General features: G+C 35.7%; 1 protein-coding gene across 1 annotated transcript; it reads right to left on the bottom strand.

The window, feature by feature from the left end:
• Window positions 1-176: 176 nt before the first annotated feature.
• Window positions 177-21,674, bottom strand: LOC146139449 (uncharacterized). The gene is made up of 17 exons (XM_083391743.1): window positions 21,425-21,674; window positions 20,902-21,050; window positions 20,003-20,143; window positions 16,866-17,010; window positions 14,486-14,638; window positions 13,751-14,295; window positions 13,257-13,446; window positions 11,844-11,919; window positions 11,248-11,438; window positions 10,753-10,875; window positions 10,377-10,657; window positions 7,962-8,141; window positions 5,195-5,374; window positions 3,762-3,895; window positions 2,715-2,864; window positions 1,257-1,386; window positions 177-404 (listed from the first exon to the last, which is right to left on the bottom strand). The coding sequence occupies exons 1-17, from the start codon at window positions 21,450-21,452 to the stop codon at window positions 177-179; spliced, it is 3,024 nt and encodes a 1,007-aa protein (XP_083247869.1). The 5' UTR covers window positions 21,453-21,674.
• Between the last annotated feature and the right edge of the window lie 817 nt (window positions 21,675-22,491).

Below are 22,491 nucleotides of genomic sequence, written 5' to 3'. Positions count from 1 at the left end.
CTTTTCATTTATATATATATAATATGTGCATAAGCGCAATTTGTCCACGAGCGGAGGGGCAGTGTTGAAACGCCCCAAAACAAACCACGGTAGGGTTAACCGGGTAATTCCCCGATAAAAAGAGGGGTTAAAAGGCGATTAGAAGAATAAGAAAAAAGGGGGATGTCGAAAGGGGGTCATTCGACCATCTCATGCAGGGGGGTAAACTGGGGGGGTCGCAGGGGTTTGGTCTCGTACAGGCGCTCGTGGGACGCCCCCCGATTGACCTGGCCCCCTCTGCGAGGGTGAGAAGAGTAGGACCTGTGGATGTGGTTTTGAAGGCGCTTGAGAATTCCCATGATGCCGTTGTCGCTGAAGTCGGGACGCCGACTAGGATCGAACGACCACGCCTGCATCAGGATGTCCTGTCAGTGGAGGTGGAAAAAAATAAAAGAAAAAGCGGTTAGAAAACATTTTGGGGTTGAGGGTCTTTTTAAAATATTTAAAACCGAGTGAAACGAGCGACAAGATGTTGTACAAAGAAATATATATTTCGCCTAAATGGCGTAATTTGAAATGAATCTCTTATATTCCTTTAAACAAGCATTATACGATAATGATTTTTTTAACCCCGCCTGCATCAGGATGTCTTGTCGATAAACGTAGAAAAAAAGGACAAAAAATACGGTTAAAAAAACATTTGGGCGTAGTTGTTTAGCATTTAGGTTGGTTCAACTTAATAAGGGACAAGATATTGAACAAAGAATTTTTTTGTATCCTAAATAATGCAGATAAAGAAAAATGTTCCATGTTCCTTTAATTTAACAAGCATTATAGTATGTCCTGTCAGGCGAGGGCGAAAAAAAAATACGATTAAAAGTGATTTGGGCTTAGTGGTTTGTGGTTTAGGGTGGTTCTAAACTTCAAAACCCGGGGCAAGATGTTGTACAAGGGAATGTACATATTTCGCCTAAATGGCGTGAATACAAACGATTTTTTATATTTCTTAAACAAGCATTATGGGATGTCCTGTCGGTGGAGATTGAAAAAAAATTGCCAAAAAAACGGTTATAAAATATTTTGTGATTAGTTGTTTGGGGTTTAGGGTCGTTTTAAAACTTTAACCTGATATTTCACATTTTATTCTAAAAGTCGTAAGCAAAAATTACAAATGTTTTTTCGCATAGTTTTCGTGTATACTCACAAAGACTTTTTTGTGGCTCGACAAACCTACCGGAATTACGAATTCGGTATGTTTTTGCACACCCCTTCATTACCTTGATGTCTTTGCCGCCTTGCAGTTGACTGAGGTTCTGCTTCTTGCCGCTGCCCACTTGCCAAATAATCGACTCGGCGGGAAGGCCGTTAAAAGGCCACGAGCCCGACATAAGTTCGTACCAGACCGTTCTGTGGGACATCAACATAATCACAGGTAACTTAAGGAAGAACTATTCAGACTTTCTCTTCTTGTAGAATAATGTGTAACCCAGTTGGAAACGTGTTTTGCATTGGTTTAGAGTTAGACATCTGTATATTCAAATTTAATAGAAGTACAATTCATATATGTATAGCCATACAAGAACATATATGTAATATGTATTGTATAGCCGTACAAAAAAAAACAGAAAACCTGTTACGCGACCCCTTTTGAAAGGTACATTGCGTCAGTGGTTATAGTTGGTTTAAACCAGGCCCTTTATTTACTGCGTGGCGACTTTTTATGTAACCCAAGCACGATAAAATACATTGACGGAATTTCAACTGGCATATGTATATTATGAGAAGATTTTGAGCAGTGGTTGTTTTAAACCAGACTTGCCCAACCTTTGACACAATGCGGGCCAGTTGATTTTTGCTAAACGAAACCGTGGTCGACGATTTTCGAAGCAATAACAGTATTTCAATATCGATTTTTGGGTTTATTAAGGAAATGTTGATTAAAATTCAAGTTGTAATTGTCCAACAAAACATTGGCCGAACGCTATTCGAACTGCAATTAAAATGTCTATTTAGCGAAATGTATTTTGATAGCTCGGACCTTCTTCGTAAAGATAGCAGCAACAAGTGCAGAAATAACTTTAATATATATAAAATATATATATTTAGTGGCAACCTGATTGGCTTTAACGCCGCAGGTTGGGCAGTTTGGTTCCATACAGTCCTAGGTTCATTACTTCCCAGGGGTATGGGCGAAGACCGCAGCTAGGGAGCTATCATTAAGCCCCAGTGCAAGTATAATGAGGTAATAATGACTAGTTTTTTACTATCTATTTTTTACTATCTATTTTTACGATCTATATTTACTATCTATATTTTACTTCAATTTTACTAGTTTGACTATTATTGTTATCGTGTGTGCTTGCTCACCATCTTACGTGCACTGTAGGCTTTTCAATGAGCAGGAGAGGCAATAGACCACACAAATTTTAAGAAGCACAAATCTATACCATTCGAGCGGAGGCACGTGGCGCGAAACGAAAAGTGCTAATTTGCAAAACGCAGGTTTACCAGCGATATATTTGTACGTGAAAATTGACCCGGAAATATTATTCTTAGCAACAAGCGTTTCTGCATAATTATGTTTTATCGATAAACTACATTTTTTGCGCATTCACGAATCGATCGAGAGATTCCCCCACCGATCAACGTTTCGGGCGCAATCCCATTTCGGTAAGCACATACCTGATCAACATCAATAAAACCGTACACAACCGTTACACACTAATGGTGCTCACCCGAATGCGAACACGTCCGACTGAATGGTGTAGGGCAGGGTGGAGATCACCTCGTCGCCTTCGTACTGTGGAATACGCAACGCCTTGATGACCTCGGGGGCGAGGTGGCACAACCAGCCGTCGGGAATGGACAGCGAACCCGGCCGGGAGCTGCGAAACGAGGTGAAAGATAATAATAATTATTTTGAAGGTACAGTCCCGACTCATCAAGGATCTTCTTGTTAAGAATTACCCCAATAATCTGTGAAACAAGACAAAGTATATCTTTCACATTTCTTGTTAATTCGTTTAACGACAAGAACCAATTTCGAAATATACAAGTGTGTGCAATAAACCATTCAAAACGTAATTTAGATTCGCTTAGTTTAGTATTACGACGACAAATATAGGCCTAAACTCTATGCGCAAAATAATTCCCTTAATCGCATCGCCAGTTTATTTGCTTGCGTAACCATGATGCGGCACGGTCATTACTTATTTAAACCGTACGCAGTTTTCGCCGGAACGATATAGGTTTGGGTTAGACCGTCGGGTCTAAAAATACGCTTTTATCGATTATTTGGTGCAGCTGGATGGTGCTGTGCATTAATTACGCATCACGTGCAGTAGCTGCAAATAACTAGAATTTAACCAGCCATCGACTCGACGGAAAACCGAGTTATGGAGCAAAATCCCGTCGAGCTCCATTTATTGTTGTGATATGATTGATGGAATTATTTTGCAATTCCAATAAAACATTAAGCTTACCCATGCACACTAAAAACACGTAATTTCAGCGGTGTGCATAAACACGTGATTAACTGTGCACCATGGCACACTAGCGTGCATCAAGCGGTTTTAGATAGTCGCGGAATTTTTTATAATTAACAAAAAAAATATTCGAATTAAAAAACTTTGATGCTATTTTTTTCCGAGTTTGCCGTATAGAGTCTTAAATCGTTGGGTCGCCACAGGGTAAGCAAAAGTTAGGCTGGGGCAACAAAATATCGGGGCTCGTCTGAAAAAAATCACCATTGCGTCCGAACAACTTGCCACATTCATACTCACTGTTTGTCGCCTGCCACTGCGTGCAAACCCACAACGCCGAAGTCTGTGATGACGACGTGCTTGCCGTTGACGAAGATGTTCTTGGACTTAAGGTCCTTGTGGATGATTCCCTTCGAGTGCAAATATCCCATGCCCTGGAAGGCAGTAATAGAGGTGATGTTTGCTATACGTTAGACCAGTGATTCACAACCGGGTTGCCGCGGCGCCCTGGTGTGCCTTTATTAATGCTCAAGGGTGCCGATAGGTATTTTTTAGAATTTTTTGAGTTGATTGTGTTATTCCGGCTCCATTTATAGTGACACTTTACTAAAATATTCAACGAAAATTCCAGTCGAAGTGCTGTAAATCTATTTATTATTTTGAGGGGTGCCATAAGCCATAAAAAGGACGAGAATCGCTGCGTTAGACAATGCTGAGCACATTATGCGATTTTTAAGATGCTTTACCCTTAAAGTCTTTATACCAACTGCCTCTTAAATTGCAGTTTTGTTACTGCAGTTGAAAATTAAAGCAGCCGTTGTCATTTTTCGAAATGGGGTAGGAAAAATTGATAACAAAAGAAAAACGCTAATAATAATAATAATAAAAACAATGATTTGTTTATGCCATTTTACTAATATTTTACATCTTTACAAAAAAACTTATAAAACTATGTGCGACAATAGTATGGATCACTATTTTACCACGAAACCTAAAAAATTGGATTCCATTTTACAATGTTTTTTGCCAATTATTAGACTATAATCAGGCTTCTTTAACTACAAATATACCGATGTAAACAGGCATAAAGACGCACAAATTAAAAAGTTAAAACATTTCCGAACAAAAAATATTAAATTACTGTTCACTAGTTCATCTCTGTTAACAGCATTTGTATTTTATTTTTATTCGCTAGGTGTTTAACTTTGCAGATGATAGATACAAAAAACGGCCAAAAGGCCAATTCACATATGTCAGTTAAACAATTGGTTTGCAGTTGTGCATTTTTTTAAGTTAAGGGCAATATGAAAAATGCCAAGAAGACGCTTTAACCCTACTCAGCTATCATAGTTATAATCAGGGATGCGGAGTCGGAGTCGGACTCGGCACTCGAGGAGTTGGTTTGTTTTGCTGGAGTCGGACTCGGGACTCGAGTAAGACCGCGTAAAACTACCCGAGTCCTGAGTCCGACATGCGCAGTACCAAATTTTAAAACTGATATGGTAGCCGACTGGAAATTGTAAAGGTGTAATAGCATATGGTGGAATATTTTCCAACCATGTATTGTGGGTGAATGAATCATACGACACCCCTTTAAGTGGGTTGATGAATATCCACGTTATTTGACCGAAGTCAGACTCGGGTTTATTTTTTTGGCCGGAGTCGGACTCGGGTTATTTTTACCGACTCCGCAGCCGTGCTTTACACCACCAGTCACTTAAAACAAAGCGCACCTGTACTATATGCTGGCCGTATATCTTGGCCTGGTTAATGTTGACGCTCCTGCCTCGGATGTGGTGGTAGAGGGACTGACCCTTGCACAGGCCAGTTACGATGGTGAGGTGCGGGGGATGCATGCACGAACCCATGTACAGCTCCAGGTTCTCGTGTCGCGTCTTCTTGTACGTCATGATCTGCGCGGGAAAGTAACGGTTAATTCCGAAGAAGGTTTAGGCGAGTTGAGAAAGTGGTGGGACTTTTTGTTTTTGCGTACTATACTACTTTTTTAGGTGGGTTTCTCCTATAAAAAACGGGAGATTTCCATTGGTCGTTTTTAATTTTTATTTTGAGTACAATAAATTGTTTAGCAATGCCATTTAAAAATTTCAAGTATAGTTCAACCAAAATATGTATTTAAGTAAATTTTGGCCAAACAATAATACATGAAATTCTTTTTAAATTTAAGCACTTGAGATATTGGCTTAACCTTAAATCAATGTAAAAGTTAACTCAAAAAAACGTACAATTACTCCTAAGGTGCCATTAAATCTGATAAACCCACCAATTAAGTGGGTAAAGGTATCACAGTTCTCAGATTTAACACTTTTTTGCGACCAAGGTACACAAAAAGAAAGTTAGTTCAGCGCTTAATTTTTGCTTTTGGGTGGCAAGTTTAATCTATCATAAATTATCACGACCTTAAAACTTTAAAAACAGTTTAAAGAAAACTTTTACTTAAAACTTATTTCCATATAGTGAATGTTGCCGAGCATACGGCCATTTCTCGAACGTTTTATGCAAATACTTATATTGCTTTTCAAAATTTCGTGATTTTCGAAATTGCTTCTTCGGCGTACTAAGAAGTAAGAAGGCGTTAAGCTCAAGTATTGGGGCGTTCCGGCAAGGGTCTAATTTAGCTTGAAATGGTTCGATGAGCCGAATTGTGCGCTCATTAGTCCATTAGGCGATTGCGCAAATCCATAACGCGGTTTCCATCGCTGTTGAATGGCCCCACGTTGGTCCTTGGCCAATAAGGACAACTTGGCAAACAATTCGCCGGCATCTTGCATTAAAATATGCTTGACAAAAATAATCAGGGCTCGTCACGCGCAATATGCAGCTAGCAGAGTAACGCCAAGTCACAACAATTGATGATAGCACGGGAATTAGCGCTGACGTTGTCTTGGCAACCATAACGGATCGTGTTCGCCCGGCTTGAACTGTGACGTAGGATGACGTCACCCTAGTAATGACACCCGAGTCGTTAGATGGTTACCCGGCCTTCTTGGGAATCGTTACCGTTCTGGCAGCATGCCCCAACGTTGGTGATAAGGAGTGATCATCAAATACAAAGGCAAGGCTTGTTGTTTCGGCGATCATTTGGAAAGCAAATAAGGCGGGTGACGTGCGCTTGCACACGCACTTTAAATTAGCGAGACGTAAGTGTTTGATCGTTCGTCAAAGCAGGGGTGAATGTTGGGTGACATGGGAAAAACAAAGTGTGGGTCAAAATTGAAATAAATTTTTATGGGTGCAAGATTCTGGTTGTTCAGGAAACACTTGCACCACGCTTGAAATTATTTCCTAATTTTTTTTCGCCCATGGACGACCGTACCTATTTAGATAATAGGAACCCCATCAGATACGAGTAAAGGGGCTAATTTTTTACACGAAATCACTTGTTTACTAAATTAAAAAGGCGACAACCAAATCTGTAATGCTGCTTACTCTATGAACCAGCAATGAATAGAAAATTCACTGTTCATATGGGCTTCGCAAAATAATTCAACGTTATTCTTACTTTATAAGAATAATTCAACGACAAAAAGGCGTGGTATCGAAAAACCTTACGTCACGATCTCATTCGAAACTAAATGGCTAGTATTTTGGTTCATATTGGATTGCTTGAATTATACTGAAATCAATGACCGTTTTGATGGTAAAATTTTATTCCAAAACATCGTGCCAAAAACTAATTACGGACCCCTGCAATAAACTATCACGCAAGAGGCTGAGAAAGGGTAAGTGTAAAATTACATCCATCTTTAAGTTAAGCAAATCATTTCTATTTTCCTAACGCAAACTTTGAAAAGCCTTTTGTTATAACAAGACGATTCTCACACAAATTTAGCCTGAAGATACGGAAAAAATCCCACTCTTTCTAAAATTAAGTTGCGGTCAGTTAAGCCAGGGGTCCGCAAATACTGTTTGGTGACCCAAAACTACTGGCCTCTAAACAACCCAAATTCTTTAAAGTTAATTTACACAAAATAGCTTTGGTAAAACAGTAATTTATTGTCTCTATTTATAATGATAAAACTGTGATCTCAAATAGAGCTTGTAACATGCAATAAATATAAATTACACCAGTACTATTAATTAAAGATGTACTAGTAGTAAAGTAAATTTAGGTCCATAAAATTTTGTTAGATAAGCCCAGTACTCGCCCGATACACTGGGACGATCGGTCCCGATCCGATAGCAAATCAACATTGGAATTTTAACAATAATTTATGATCCAACACAACGATTTAATACTGAAGGGTAAACTTATTAAAAAATAGTTGGTTAACATCTGTCGGTAACCAACTGTCTCAAAGATAGTATACCGCTATTGGAATAAAATATCAAGCAACGGATTCACTAAATCTTGCGTTAAATCTGGCGTCCTACTAGAGTAGTTTTTTGTCTAAAAGTGTAGATTATATAATATATCAAATATCGGACATAACTGGATATTTCTTTAAAAAAATAGCGCCACAAGCTTCCAAACGCGCTAACCTCCTGCTTAAATGCCCTCAGTTTCTCCTCGTCGTTATGATTGATGTCGATGACGCGGATTGCCACCTCACCGTGCCACCTGCCACGGTAGACGGTGCCAACCCTGCCACTGCCGATGCTGTCGCCGAACTGTAGCTCGCTGAAGGGGATGTCCCACTCTTCCGACATCGACTGGATCGTCTGAGCATTTTCGAAAATAAGGAACGGTAAATTGGCCGCCGATCGATTTGCACTTGTAAACCACAAAGGTATTGTAGATTTGTTGTGCAAAACACAGTTTGTGATCTAAGGGGAAAGGGTTTAGTGAAATAGAATGTCCAGTTGGTACGATACAATATCTAGTTACACAACTGGCTTACTAACAACTTAGTTTCCCTGAGCATGTAAGTTTACGTTGCAATCGCTTTGGGGAGAAGCGGATTTGACCAGAGCGCTTTAAGTTCAGCTGATTTTTTTAAGGTCACGAGCACTATTATCAGTGCTCTTCAAAAATTTTTTGGTTTGGTGAACACATAAAGTTGCTGTGGCGAACTCATGCAGAGGTAAAAAGCGATATGAAAAATTATTATGCATATCAACATCAACATGTCAATTAAACCGAGTGGAGCTGCCGAAGTTTCACACACTGTCAGTGAGAGGTCGATTATGGCTGTAGATTGCTTGTGAGTACTACTGCATGTCATAAAACAACATTTTTATGCATCAGTTGAAACCTAGATATTTGTTCTGAAATCCTGAATGTCAAATATTAATAGTTCAATAAAACTTTGTGATTCACTCTTGTACATATTTTCGTAGTGGTGCACCCCATGCACATTTTGGTGCATAGTGCACACCGGTTGAAAAGCACTGCACTATATACCGCAGGTCCGCAGTGTTCCTTTATCATTTTACCTCACGACGAAGCTCGATACCTGTAAAACCTGGCGGCGCAGTTATAGAGCGAAGCGAGCTCTAATTATTTTAGTCAGATTGGCCTTTTCCCTTTGTTTTTATTTATAGGACTTATGGTTACTTTAACTTTAAATAATTGTGGGATGATTTAAGCCTAACGCGAAAATAAAAAACGATAAAAACACAGGTTTTATATTTTAGAATACTTTTCTACTTTACGTTCCATGGCGCACCGGTTAAAAAGCGCTGATATAGCGAAAGGCCGTTTCGGTATTTAATAAAGTGGCCTCAAATATTGCCTTGCTGCGGGCTGGCGAACAGTTATCAACTTTACCGCGAAGCACCGACCAATTGAATCTTTACATTTTAAATAATTGCGACGTCTGTTTCGTATTTGTTTTATTTTAGTGCCCGTAAAGTAATCGGATCAATTAAAAGAACTATAGATAGTAGATAAAATCCACATCAACGATAAAACTCAAAGTTTAAAAACCAGAGTAAAAACAGGATCAGGCGATTTTTAAAGGAACATATTATATTCCGCCTATACTGGCATCGTCAGTTCCTTAATTTCTAATGCATCTATTCTGATCCTGTTTTTACTCTGGTTTTTTTAACTCTGACTTTTGTTGTCAATATACGCGTCAGCGGAACAGTGATAAATATACACCCTTATATATATATATATATATATATATATATATATATATAAACTAATAAACGTTTATTGGGCAGACAAAAATTCTAAACCTATGTCAAGATTCTCTGCAAATGTGACTTGATGAAATAGACCACCACATTACCGCTAAACGAACCCACAGCGAAATAATAATACTGGGAAACGTTATTAGCGCAAAATGCGAAAGGGTTTTTCCGACAGCCATGACAATCACCATTATATTACAACAGACCTTCTCACCTGAATTTCGTAAGCTGAAAAAAAAAGGTTGCTTTACAAATTCGCGGTAATGTTAATGCCCTTACGCGTTCTGTGCGCTGCAAAGCCATTTCCTCGTGCTGCAACCGCTTATCTATTCTTCCCAAATCCCAATACAAAACAAGGTCAGTCTTTTTTTAGATTCAATCCTGAACCCTCGATAATATTCTAAAGCTAGTTTAACACGAAAAGCCACATACCATTACCGTATGCCAATTTTTTAAAGGGTTAGGTTTGCAGATCGTGGCATCGTTTTTATAAAACTTAAAATGTTTGCGTAAACCTAAGAAATGTATAAACTTAACCCAGCAGAGCTAAGGTAGAAATGGATAGATCATATTCCCGATCTTACTACAAAAATGTTGTTTAATTACCATTATTTGGTAGAGTAAGGTAATAGTACGACTAGACTATCGAATAACCTGTAGAGATTTTTTTCAACAAATAATCCAAAAATTTATTTGTTTTTCATTGCTGGGTGACAAAATAGACAAAACACGCTTTCCCGACGCGTAATTTTGCGAAGTCGTCAAAAATCTCTCATCCCCATACACTACAGTTACATAACCTTAAACTTCACTCACACTTGACTGACGAAAAAGGTTTTTCTTGATGTCCTCGATGTCCGGCTTCGAGACTACATCTTCCGCTTCCCTTTCAACGAGCGTGCTACCGTCATCCGACTCGACCTCAGGGTGATCCTGGGTGATGGTGTGGACCCTGCTTCCGGCTCCGTCCGCGTCTTCTTCTCGCCGATCAGCCAGGATGGTGCGATCTGTGTCCACCAGACTGGAAGAAAGAGTGGATGCGAGCGAAGAGATGTCTAGGTTTGATGAGGAGTGTTGTGGATGATAGTCATAGCTCGCTGTCGGAGATAAATATAGATTAGTCAGTGGAAAGCATCTTACTAATAGCAGAGTAACATTGCTACTGTTGCTGTTTACTAGGCATTAAACTTACCCCCAAACATTCCATTTTCCTCGGAGCCGTTGCTCTGTCGACTGGAAATAGGTCGCGAGTGTGCGTTGTGGTGTGGCGGGGTCGTAGGCGGCCAAAAATGTGAAACGGGCGGATCGTCTTTGTCTGATTTACATTATCTTTGTTATACTAGAAAGTATAATCTGATATATGGAAAATCACTTTGTATAAATGCAAAACTAACATATTATACCTATATAACAAATTTGCTGGGCTTAAAACTCACATCGTTGTAATATGCATGTACAAAATCACTATTATCACAAACATAACAGCAATTTCGTAACATTAAAGCTAAATGCTGTCCTCTTTACAAATGTTTAGCCAACCTCAGTGAAATGTAGAACCTTGCTTCTAAAGCTCAATCTCTTGAAACATCCAATAAAAAAAATTTTTACTTCTCAGTTTTAGTTTTTCATAGTTTTCCATCACTTTTATAAATATAAAAAATTAAGTAACCAGAACAGCAATACATACCTAATTGTTCAGTACTCTTCTGCCTCTTATGCTTGTTTTTCCTTTTCTTCATTCCGAAAAAGTCGCGGATCTTTGTTCCCATTTTCGAGCTCTTGGGTGTCTGCGGAGAGCTCGGTGTTCGCAAGGAGTTGATTTTTTGCTCAATTGCCCGGAGCTCGGGGTTGTAAGGGGTCATTGGTGTCATCGGGGTTCTAATCACAAAAATATAGATGTCAAAGGTATCGAATTATTGATCTAATCACAAAAATACATATTATTTGTCATAGTCTCCCATTTAAGACAAAATTTATAGCAATAAAAAGCCCACAGAAAGTATTTGTTTTCCGATAAGCAGTACAAAGCTAAAAAAAGCTAGAAATTCATTATTATTTTATGTAACATTGAACAGACGAGATCAATGGCTTCATTTCAAGTTTCACATGTCCTGCTATTTAAATACTTTTATGTATATAGCCAGTGTGAAACATTGTTTACATACAGCCTTGCATTTGAATATTACCATATACCTCAGTCCTCTAGTAATGACATAAATAATAATTATAGTAACAACAATTATAGAATCCATATACGGTAATAGTTGTTGATGTATATAATACCTTGGCGATAATGGAGAAGCACTGTTGCTTATGTTGTTCTCTGGTGATATGGTGATTGAGTTCTTTCTTGGGTTTGCTGCACAAAAAACACCATTGGAATATATCACCATGATCCAGTAATTAAACTGGAATATTACAAGAATTAATTCTCAGAAATATATGCTATATTGATAACTGATTGTTTGCAAGAAGCCAAGAACCCTAACAGTTGTTTTCATTCTAAACTCATGTTTAATGAGGTTACCAACACCACACCTTGTGGGCAAAAAAGTAGCATGAAAATTGCCATACTTATTTAGAAGTTGCTAATTGCATTGCATGTAACATATATAATTCACTACTTTACAGATGTTAATACAAAAATAACTTGGATTGAATATATAAAATCTACAGATGACACTTGGCTTCTAGTTGTAAAGGGTGTCTGATTAACTAGGATCTGTAAAACAACAATGTACAATGACATTGTTAAAGTGTTTTAATCATTTATTCATATATAAATAAAGATAATTCAGGGTTTCGGAATGTTCAGTACATCTCTGTTTATTTTTTAAAACACAACTCTAGTTCACACTAGGTTCTAAGATTGTATTATACTCACAAAAATCAAAATAATTGGCGATTCACACTTTATCAATGCATAAAATTTATAGTTTACATCAACTATAAATTTCTAATCAAACTTACTTCAGACACAGTAAGTAAACACTACATTACTATTAGTTATCCAACCTTGTGGTTCTCATACTGGAATATGCATACCCTTAGGGGCACGCAAGAGAAATGTCAAGGGTATGCAAGCAAGTTAATTTTACTAACACTATGACAGTTTTTTGTAAAATTTAAAGAAATTGTTTGATGCTTACAAATTGATGCTAACATTTATTTGAAGAGCGAGAAAAAAGTTTAAGCTTACTGAGTGCAGTGTTTAAGCTAAAACCACCATGTTGCTCATGCTTATAACTTGCAGCTAGACATCAACGAATAACTGTTAATTGAGTGCTATTGTATGTAGCAGAATATTAATTATTTTTACTATAACCAACGTTTTGTTTTCAAACTACTTAGTTTTCTTTTTGACAGTCATTAATTGCTGTTTCGTTAAAAAAAAGTTTTACACTGCTTTGTGATGTTACTGCTAAAAAAAGTTTAAGAAACCCTGATCTAATCAATGGTAAGCGTGCACTCATGTCTTGAATGCTTGCCTTCAAGCTTGTTTGTAGTACGAAAAGGTGTTTCCCAAAACAACAAAAAGTTCTGTGACACATTTAATTTTAAGAGCATAGTTACTAGTTAGGGTACTTGGCGGCTTACTCTTCAAAATAAATTTACAGTAAAAAGATGACCGCTTATTTATTTTTATACAATAAAAAATTACTTATATAGCTTTTGATTATAAAAACAAACCAATACCTGTCCGCTGCATATCAATATAGTTTGGGATGGTGCTCTCATTGGTCAGCACCAAGTTTCCAGGCCGTTTCTTTTCCTTGCGAATCTTGCCGTGTTTGTGGCCAGTCGATGATGCGATTGATGCAAGGCTCTGATTGGATGCAGAGATGCTGTCTCCGTGGGCAACGCTCTTGTTGATGCGTGTTCCAATCTGGAAGACGTCATATAAGATTTTGTAAAACAAAAAATATTTGGACAAGTTTGGATATTGATAAAATGTTAAAAGCATCTGAATCAGGGCTTCTTCGCTTGAATTAACCTATAAAGCATAAAAACATCTTGCCTATTCTAATAACCCCCCAATATTTGCCGAAAGAACAATTTTATAATTGATACAATATGACTGGAAGCAACAGTAAAACAGTATATTGCTATGATAATAACCCTGTACCCCATTAGATCAATCTAAAAAAAACAACGAATATGTATGTTACTGTAAGAAAAATTGCACTAACATGCCATTCTGACGACTTTGATGGCTTTAAACTGTGAAAAGGAGGGAGCAAGTTGCCAGTGGTGAGCTTTGTGGATCTGGCCGACGAAGATCCTGTTCCTGTCGAGGAAACACGCTCGCGAGTTAAACTCCGACTACCGGTCTGCACTTGAAAGTGGGAATTCTTGTGGGGGGTGCCAGGGGTCACAGGGGGAGTGTACATCGGCATGGGGGAGGGGGGTATCACAAAGATCTTGGACTTGAGAGGGGGTGGTGAGGCGTTTGGTGCCGTATTTCTGGCCACGCTGCCCATTCCCGAGTCCGATTCGAGTGAGCTTTTTGAGCCGTGACACGAGGGACTGGGCGGTGTTAGGCAGGAGCTGCTTGTTGATGGAAGTTGGTGACTCCTTTGCCTCGAGGGCAGCTCGTGAAAAGCTGGAGGAAGTTCGGCGTTTGAAGGGTCTGTGTTTGATCTGGTGCGGTGCACCTTTTGCTGACTTTCAAAAGCGTTGGAATCGGAACTCTCTGATCCGTGTCGCGAAGTACCTGCGCTTTGGTCGTGCATTCCTAAAAAATTAATTTTGTTATTAGATGAGTACAATGATTAACAGTGCAGTTTACATGCTTTAGGTAAAAGCACTGTTTACATTATTAATTAAAATCTCGAAAAAACAAGTTAAATAACTAAGGGTATATTAGGCAAAAAGTACACATGTTATTAAATTGTAATCATGCAAAACTCAAATTTGCGACAAACCATTTTCAAGATATTCTTTGTCGCCTTTTACATTTTCATTAAAATCATGGCTTTGCGAGTTGGCGCTGTTAAATATGTCATCCGCTTTCGACCAAGAGTCCCAGTACATGTCACTGGTGTCAATGTGTTGCACTTTACGCTGCCGCAGCATATCTGAAACAGCGTTAGGAAACGTATAACATCTAAACAAAGCAGACTAAACAAAAGATATTGTGGCCTCACGTGAACCTACATACTAAATATGCCTTGCAACAAAAGACAATGTTTTGTTTATATCCTATTGGTTTGAAGAAAATAATACAAAGAGGATAAAAACAAAAGTAATACAAGTGAAATACGACTAAGAGCTAGGAAGCAAACTAAACAAGTGTACAATGAAAAACATTTTGCAAATTCTATCAAAAAATTAGGCTTGTTCAAATCAGGAAATTGTTTAAATATTGAAGCAAGGAAATACTTTGCAGCAATCAGAAGCAAATATGTTTGTGCGATAATGCTTTTCTAAGAATGTAACTATTAAGACTATTGCCAAATTTCAAAAATCTACTTAACATTCCAGATTTATTTCAATGAATCAATGATGTCAAATTTACTCATTATGCGACTATTGGTTTGTACAACTTTATAGAACGTACACCATCAGAACATGACCAAACAAAATTCCAGTTCATTCTATAGAACAGGGGTGGGCAAACTGCGGCTTTAAAATTCCAAAACACTGCAAAGGCTACCAAGAGTACCGTTTATGAACGTTTTTCTCTTTTTCTTTTCCTTATTTAGGCCAGCAATTTGTTTATGACGTAACACTAGACATAGATTTCAAGAGTTATAGTTAACAGCAAGTCAACGCAATTTCATTTGCTAATTTTAAGGCTCTCTGGTACTTAAATTTTCTTTAAATGGCCTTACCATTGAATAAATTTCTGATATACAATATAAAAACAAAACACTTTTTACTGTTAATTTTAAAAACTTTTGCACTGACAATGAAAAATGTTATGTCATGCTTGCATAATGTTTATAGATGAGATAAACAAAATACTTTTTATTGTTAATAATAAAACTTTTGCACTTACAATAAAAAAAAACTTTATTACAATGGAAAAAGATAAGACAAAGGGGTTTCTGATTTGCCATAGAACTTTATCAGCCAGGGGTTAATGCCTTATTTGGCTATGTTGCCCACTTTACAAAAGTACTTCATTAAATTTTAAAATTATTTACTTAAATTTATTTCTTTATGAAATCAGAAATGGGGTGGAAATAGTATAATTACATATTATACATATATATATATATGAGACATGGTAAAAGCAAACATTAGGCTCGCAATTATGTGATAAAAGTGAGACAATGTCACTTGTCAGCCTGTGTAACACAAACAATGTTTTTTTTACAGCCTTATCTGTCACACACACAAAATGGTTTATTAAATAAATATATAAATATTTATCATTGGACTTTTATCACTACAACATAAAAGGTACAAAACTGAATAACATTTTTTTTTCTAATCTAAACATAGTTGTCTTGCATTAAACCAAACCTAACTTTAATATTAATTAACTTAATAGTCTTTTACATTACACTTTTGCTTTAATTTGTACATTACTGAAGCAGGGCTAGTTTCATGCAATAAAGCCAAAAATAACAAAGTTTCAAAAAACAGTTAGGCGACTTTGTGGGCTAAATGTGACATCCATCTTTGGAAAGTCCAGTGTTACTGATTCTCATAATCTTAAGCTAAACGTAGAGGTGGCCGATCTGATACCAAACCACATAATTATTAAAAGAACATAAAAAGTAATGAAATCAATCATGATAAAAATGCTAGAATATTAGGCCAAAATAAGAGTTAGGAAACCTAATTTTTAGAATTTGAAATAAAAAGTTTTCTTAAACGTTGCATCCAAGAGCAACTATGGTGGAAATTCACATTTAATTTGGATGGGAATCAGTGCCTTTACCACCCTATTATTGACCAATAAAAATACTACCACAGTATTGAATATGTGCCTATACCACTTCTAAACAGTGGGTAATTGATAACAAAAGAAATTTCTAAGGGAAATGGTCCTTAAGTCATAATTTGTTTGTAAATATTTTGGTTGTTCAATCGGACTGCAGCAAAATATAAATTGCTTAAAAACAATTTCTAACGGAAACTGCCCTTAATTATTATTCTTTTCTAGTTCTAAATATGTTGATTGTTCAATCTGACTGCAGCGAAAGATAAAATGCTTAAAGAAAATTCTAATCAAAACTTGTAAATATTTTGATTGTTTAATCCGCCTGCGGCGAACAATAAAGCACTTTTCTAATCGAAACTTGTCAATGTTTTGATTTTTATCGAAACTGCAGCGAAAGATAAAGTGCTTACTCTGGTAGTTTCTGAGCTGCTTGAGCGAGGATATCATCTTCCTCTCATCCTCTGCATCGCCGTCCATCTCTCCGATGATGTTCTGAAGCTGGTGGTCGCTCAGGGCCAGCAGGTCTTCCACAGAGTAACACCTCATCTTAAGAGCCTGACAAACAAAGACTTTTTTTTATCAAAGTGGAAGATTACTTAAATTGTGAATAATTGTAAAGTGTATATATATATATATATAATCAATTTGTCTGTGTGGACAGATTGGACTTTGTCAGATCTCATTCGAGGGGTTGCACATTTTGGGTGCTAATTTTTGCTCTTAATTAAAGGTTTACTTTTTCTGCCATGTTTTCGTCAGGAGTAGGAGTACCATTAGTCCAGGTAACCCCCTTCTTTTGGCACAGTATCAATAATTCAGCAATATTTAAAAGGCCCTCTAAGGTGCCATGTTTTCTAGAATAAATTTCCTAATCTCAGTGTAGAAATACAAACAAAAATAGGAATAAACACTTTTCCTGATTAGTGGTTCTTAACCGCCTGTACACAGACAAGGCCATTCCAGTCCACCATTTATTTTACTGGTCCATCAAAAAGTTTGTTTGTTTATAAAGTTGACAAACTATGTTGTTTTGAAAACTTTACTGCTTAAAAGCCAATTTAAAAAAAAAGAGTGAAGAAGTTAAATTGTCTGTTAAGCCAGCTCAAAAGAGTCTGCCTAGCGCTTTTAAGTAGTTCATAGCACTTTACCTATAAAATGAAAATTATGATGGACTACAATTAAAACTACTACTGTAAATACATTTTTGTAACTCGGTAAAGAGATAGCAATTTTAGCAAGGCATCACAAAAACAACTTTTATATATGAAAGATCAGTTGAAAGTTAAATGTGAACAGCTCAATTTGTAAAAGATTTGTAAAAGACCTACAATTATTTATCTTGACTGGTTGACCCACAATGAATCAATGCAGATTGCTGGCCTATTTGCAATGCATGGATAAGTAAAGGCTGGCATTAGGGACATGATTTATTCATCAGCTGATTTGCTATTTGATTGGCATATTGCTAGCAGCCTGGAGGACAGGGCGCTAAAAATAGGGTTATTGAACATAATACAACATAAAAAAATCAATGTTCAACCCCAGAGGGAGAGGTGGAATATTTACACAACATTTATTGTGACAAAAGGCCACAAATAAGATAAAGAAAATGTGATCTCTAATAACTTGGTTTGGTTTTATTAACCCTGTTGCAATAATCAAAATCTACTAATTTTCGAGAGGAATTTCTGATTTTCTTAATGAGATATAAAAAGGATACACTCTCAAAATTAATTTCACTAGTTTAGATTCAAATATCCAATAAGGCAGGGGTTCTTAAACTGGGGTCCATGGACCCCTTGGGGGTACATAAACTAGTTTTAGGGGGTCCATTAGGGCCCAATTCAAATATTAGTGTATAATAAAAGACAATCATTTTTTTTAAAGTGTTGAATTAAAAATAAAACGGTTTTGCCCTGAATGTATATTTAGACTCTATTGCGCTTTCACATTAATTTGTGGACCGGAAACAGCAGAATATTTAAGTCTAATTGTATTGTGACATCAATTTATGACATCATCTCTAAAATTCCTTGCCTACACTGATCCACACGATGTAAAATTTATTTTTTGTGATCTGCGGTAAAAAAGTTTAAGAACCCCTGCTATAAGGTTAAGGTATATGTTTCCGGGCATAAATCTAAGCATCTGAATATACAAATACTTTTAATACAAATTACCATGAGTGAGTGAAAAATATTTGTATGAAAATGACTTTTGTTTTTAAATAACGGTTAACTGAAAATAAAAAGGATAAACTGAAAAAAATTAAAAATCTCAATTTTGCTGATTAAAATTGCATAGACCAAAATATATTTACAACTTGCCTACTTTAAAATTAAAAACAAAAAACATCCAACATCTCTAATCCATTTAATACGATTGACATTATTACAGATTATTGACCGTTCAATTAAGTTTGGAGACAATCTAAAAATACTTTTGGTTTCTATTTTCCGTAAAGGCCCTGCAAGTTTATTTGTTTATAAATGATATCTTAACTAAAAAAAACATACTTTAAAATGCCCTATTCAGAAGCATTATAAGTCACAACAAAACCAGCAGTGCAGTTTCTTTGTTTAACAAAAATTGTAACTTAGTCAAATAATATAAAAGTAAAGTTTGTATCTAGAACATTTTTAACAAAAACAAACAATTATTGTCTAACTTAATGACATTATTTAATTTCTTTTCATCTTATTAATTAAACATAGGTAACTAATTTATGCTCGAAAGGACTTGAGCAAGATTTGCCATTAAACCTGCATATACAGGTGAATGTACTAACAAAACCACATACAGTTTGTACCGCAGCATAATACTTGTTTGGCAACAAAACCAATCACCTACTTTAGCTATAAATTATGAGCTGCATACTGTGTAAGTCAAAGGTCATAATATAATTACCCAGACGGCTTTAATCTGCAAATGGCTGTGAGGTATTTTTTTCTGTTCCTAGCTAAATTCATTTTACAGAGCCTCACATAGCTATATTGCAATTGTAGTTTAATATTCTTTATGTAAACCCTGTTACCAGACTTGGACAATTGGATAAATCAAAGTTTCTAGTTTGTCAAAACAAAAGCACGATACAGAATATATAGTTGTTTTATTTCAATCATGCTTATATTAAATATGCTAATTTGTCAATAGTGGTTTTCAATTTTTAGCCAGAATAATTTTTTTGCCAAACAGGCAAAAAAGGCTATAAACACAGTTGATGTTCTAGTTTACATTTCAGCTTTTGTTCGCAAATTCATCATTTCTAAATCTAATTTATTTTATAACCTGTAAAAAAATTTAAATCTTACATAATCAGGAAGAGCTTAAAAAAATTTGCTGTTCAGGTCTACCTGTTTCTACGGGTATGTCTAGTTTTAAACCAGCTTGGATAATTAAACAACATTGGGCGGCAAAGTAGAGCAAATGCATTAGTCTACAATAAAGCCTCAAAGATTGGGTTTAAAGTCATCAACAAAAACGTGCAATCGTGCATACACCAGACATATAAAGCAAAACCGAGTTCAATTGCAATCCAAACACTCACCTTTGCAAGCACTGAGCTAACACCAACCACATTAAGCCACTTTAAAAGTGAGGGATGGTCAGGAAAGCTGTTGTCTGATGTGTTTCTGGCTACAAGGAACTTCGTTTGAAGTTGTTGACAAAATTGACGGATAAGCTTTCCCTGTCAAACACATAGAACAAAAGTTGTTAATCATTTATAAACAAAACCTAGGTTTTCGAATATAAAAATGATTACATATAGCAAAGAGGCTGTGTAAGAGCTTACAAAGTGAGTCATCCTTAAAAAATATCCGTACAGCGTTAGTGGATCCTGCATATTGCAGTTTTAGGTACAACAGTGAATCAAGGTATGACGTTTATTATTTGAATCTTTTCAAAAACTGAACTTTGTTAACATTGACCAAAACTTTTTAAAACACTTGGCTGATTTATGTAAGTCTGCCCAAATGTTATAATGAGATGACTTTGGGGTTATTTAAAAATATCCAAATAAAATAAGTTGCTTTTAAAAAGATGTTAATTTAATTTACAGCAGTTTTAATCTTTTGAGGTTTTAAATACAAACAGTAACAAAGCTATTTTTTAAAGAAAACTTGACATTCCAACCAGATTATTTAAATAGGAACTTTTGAAATATGGAATGATGAAGTCTAACAAAAATCAATCAGCCTTCTAAATCTACTTCTAAATCTAAGCACAGCATTGGCTTTGATTAAAACTAGACTGTACTGAGATACAGTTGCAGTCACGATAATTTGACATTTTTTAGGTAGAATACTCTGCCAATCTTTAAACTTTGGGTAGCGCTTTGATGACCAGTGTAACTTTGTCAGAACTGCTTTATGTTTTATTATTTACATTAAATATATATGTATAGGATAAACAACTCATAAATATACAATAAACACAATATTTTACCTCCAGTGTTCGAATCTCTTGTAAGGTGAACTCATTTAATCCTAATCCTCTGATATCAATTAACTGTGTTGCTGTGATATCAATCATACTTTCAAAAGCCAAGATTCTTTGGAGGGCAGCCTCATTAGTCAACAAGCTATCATCTTCACCTGGACATTAATTAGCAAAAATAGAATTTTAAATAAAAATGAACAAATATGTATATCGGCATGATAGTTTGTGGATATTAATTTTAAGGCTTAGGGAAAAAAGGACAAATCTACAAAAGGATTCAGACATACTTCAGATTTACTTCGTAAGGGAAGGGTGTCATGCTTTTCACAATACTATCATTGTTATATAATATCTTACAAAGATATATTCGTTATCTATAACTAAGTTAATGTAAACCACTTAATGCAAACAATTTTCCAATTGTTTTTAAAGCATTTGCTGGAGTTTTTAACTTTCTTTTTTTGATAAGTTTTACACATCTTTAAGATTGAAACACCACATTATCCCATTATTTTTTAAACATATATACCTGAATTTCCAGAGACACCCATTTCCATGTTAAGTAAAGTTGAACTGTTTGTAGAGTCTAAAACCTTCAGCAAATCCTGATTGGTAAAATTTGTCACTTGATATCAGCAGCATGCCTTGGCTGAGTACAGATTTCAGTGGAAAGCATAATCCAGGTGAAAAAGTCAGGCAAGCAAGTTATACAGTCAAAGGTATAAGTACCTACCAGGATTGCCGAACGGCATACTAAATAATCAACCAAAATTGACAGTTGAAAAAGTTCTGTTTACAATAGTTTCAGTTAATTAAATACGCCACAGTTATAACTTGGCAATTAAAAGCGATAGAAATTTTACTAATATCTTACACCAGGGTAAATTATTTATTTGTGTTAAAAATAAATCATGATCAATTTATGCATTTTTTTATCTGTTATTTTCAAGGCTTAATAATAATAATAATGTTTATAAAGTTTAAATAAATAACAAAATCAATATTCTCTCCCCTTTGTAAAACAGTTTGAACTACTTGAAATGATAATTTTCTTCAATGTTATGGCTTAATAATAATAATAATGTTTATAAAGTTTAAATAAATAACAAAATCAATATTCTCTCCCCTTTGTAAAACAGTTTGAACTACTTGAAATGATAATTTTCTTCAATGTTATTAAGCCATGGCAATTCCTTTTTTTTTTGTTGTACATAGAATGCAGAATTTTTATCAGAAAAATTAAGTAGGTCATCACTAATCAGTACCGAATTAAAATGTACTTTTGTAGCCAATTTACAATTGGTTTATTTAGTTGCATATATATAATAAACTAACATATGGTATGAAATAGGCCAATTGTGCTGCTAAAAATTGGCAACTTAAAAACACTTTTATAGTAAACATTACCACTTAAGGAAAGGTTGAAAACACAATAAATGAAAGTTTCTTATAAACAAGGATTTTCTGTCCTCGTGTTAACTTTCAATCCAGTTGATATATCTAATCGGCATCATTTTTAATTATGTTCTTGCAAAATGTGAAATGGAACAAAATTTGTTTAGCAAAGACAATTAAAAAAAACACAGAAAAACTTGT

The sequence above is a fragment of the Ascidiella aspersa genome, chromosome 6 (genome assembly GCF_963924565.1).
Source record: "Ascidiella aspersa chromosome 6, kaAscAspe10.2, whole genome shotgun sequence".
Classification (NCBI taxonomy): Eukaryota; Metazoa; Chordata; class Ascidiacea; order Phlebobranchia; family Ascidiidae; genus Ascidiella; species Ascidiella aspersa.
Note: the sequence above shows the minus strand (reverse complement) of the source record. Positions and strands in the feature narration are given on the sequence as shown.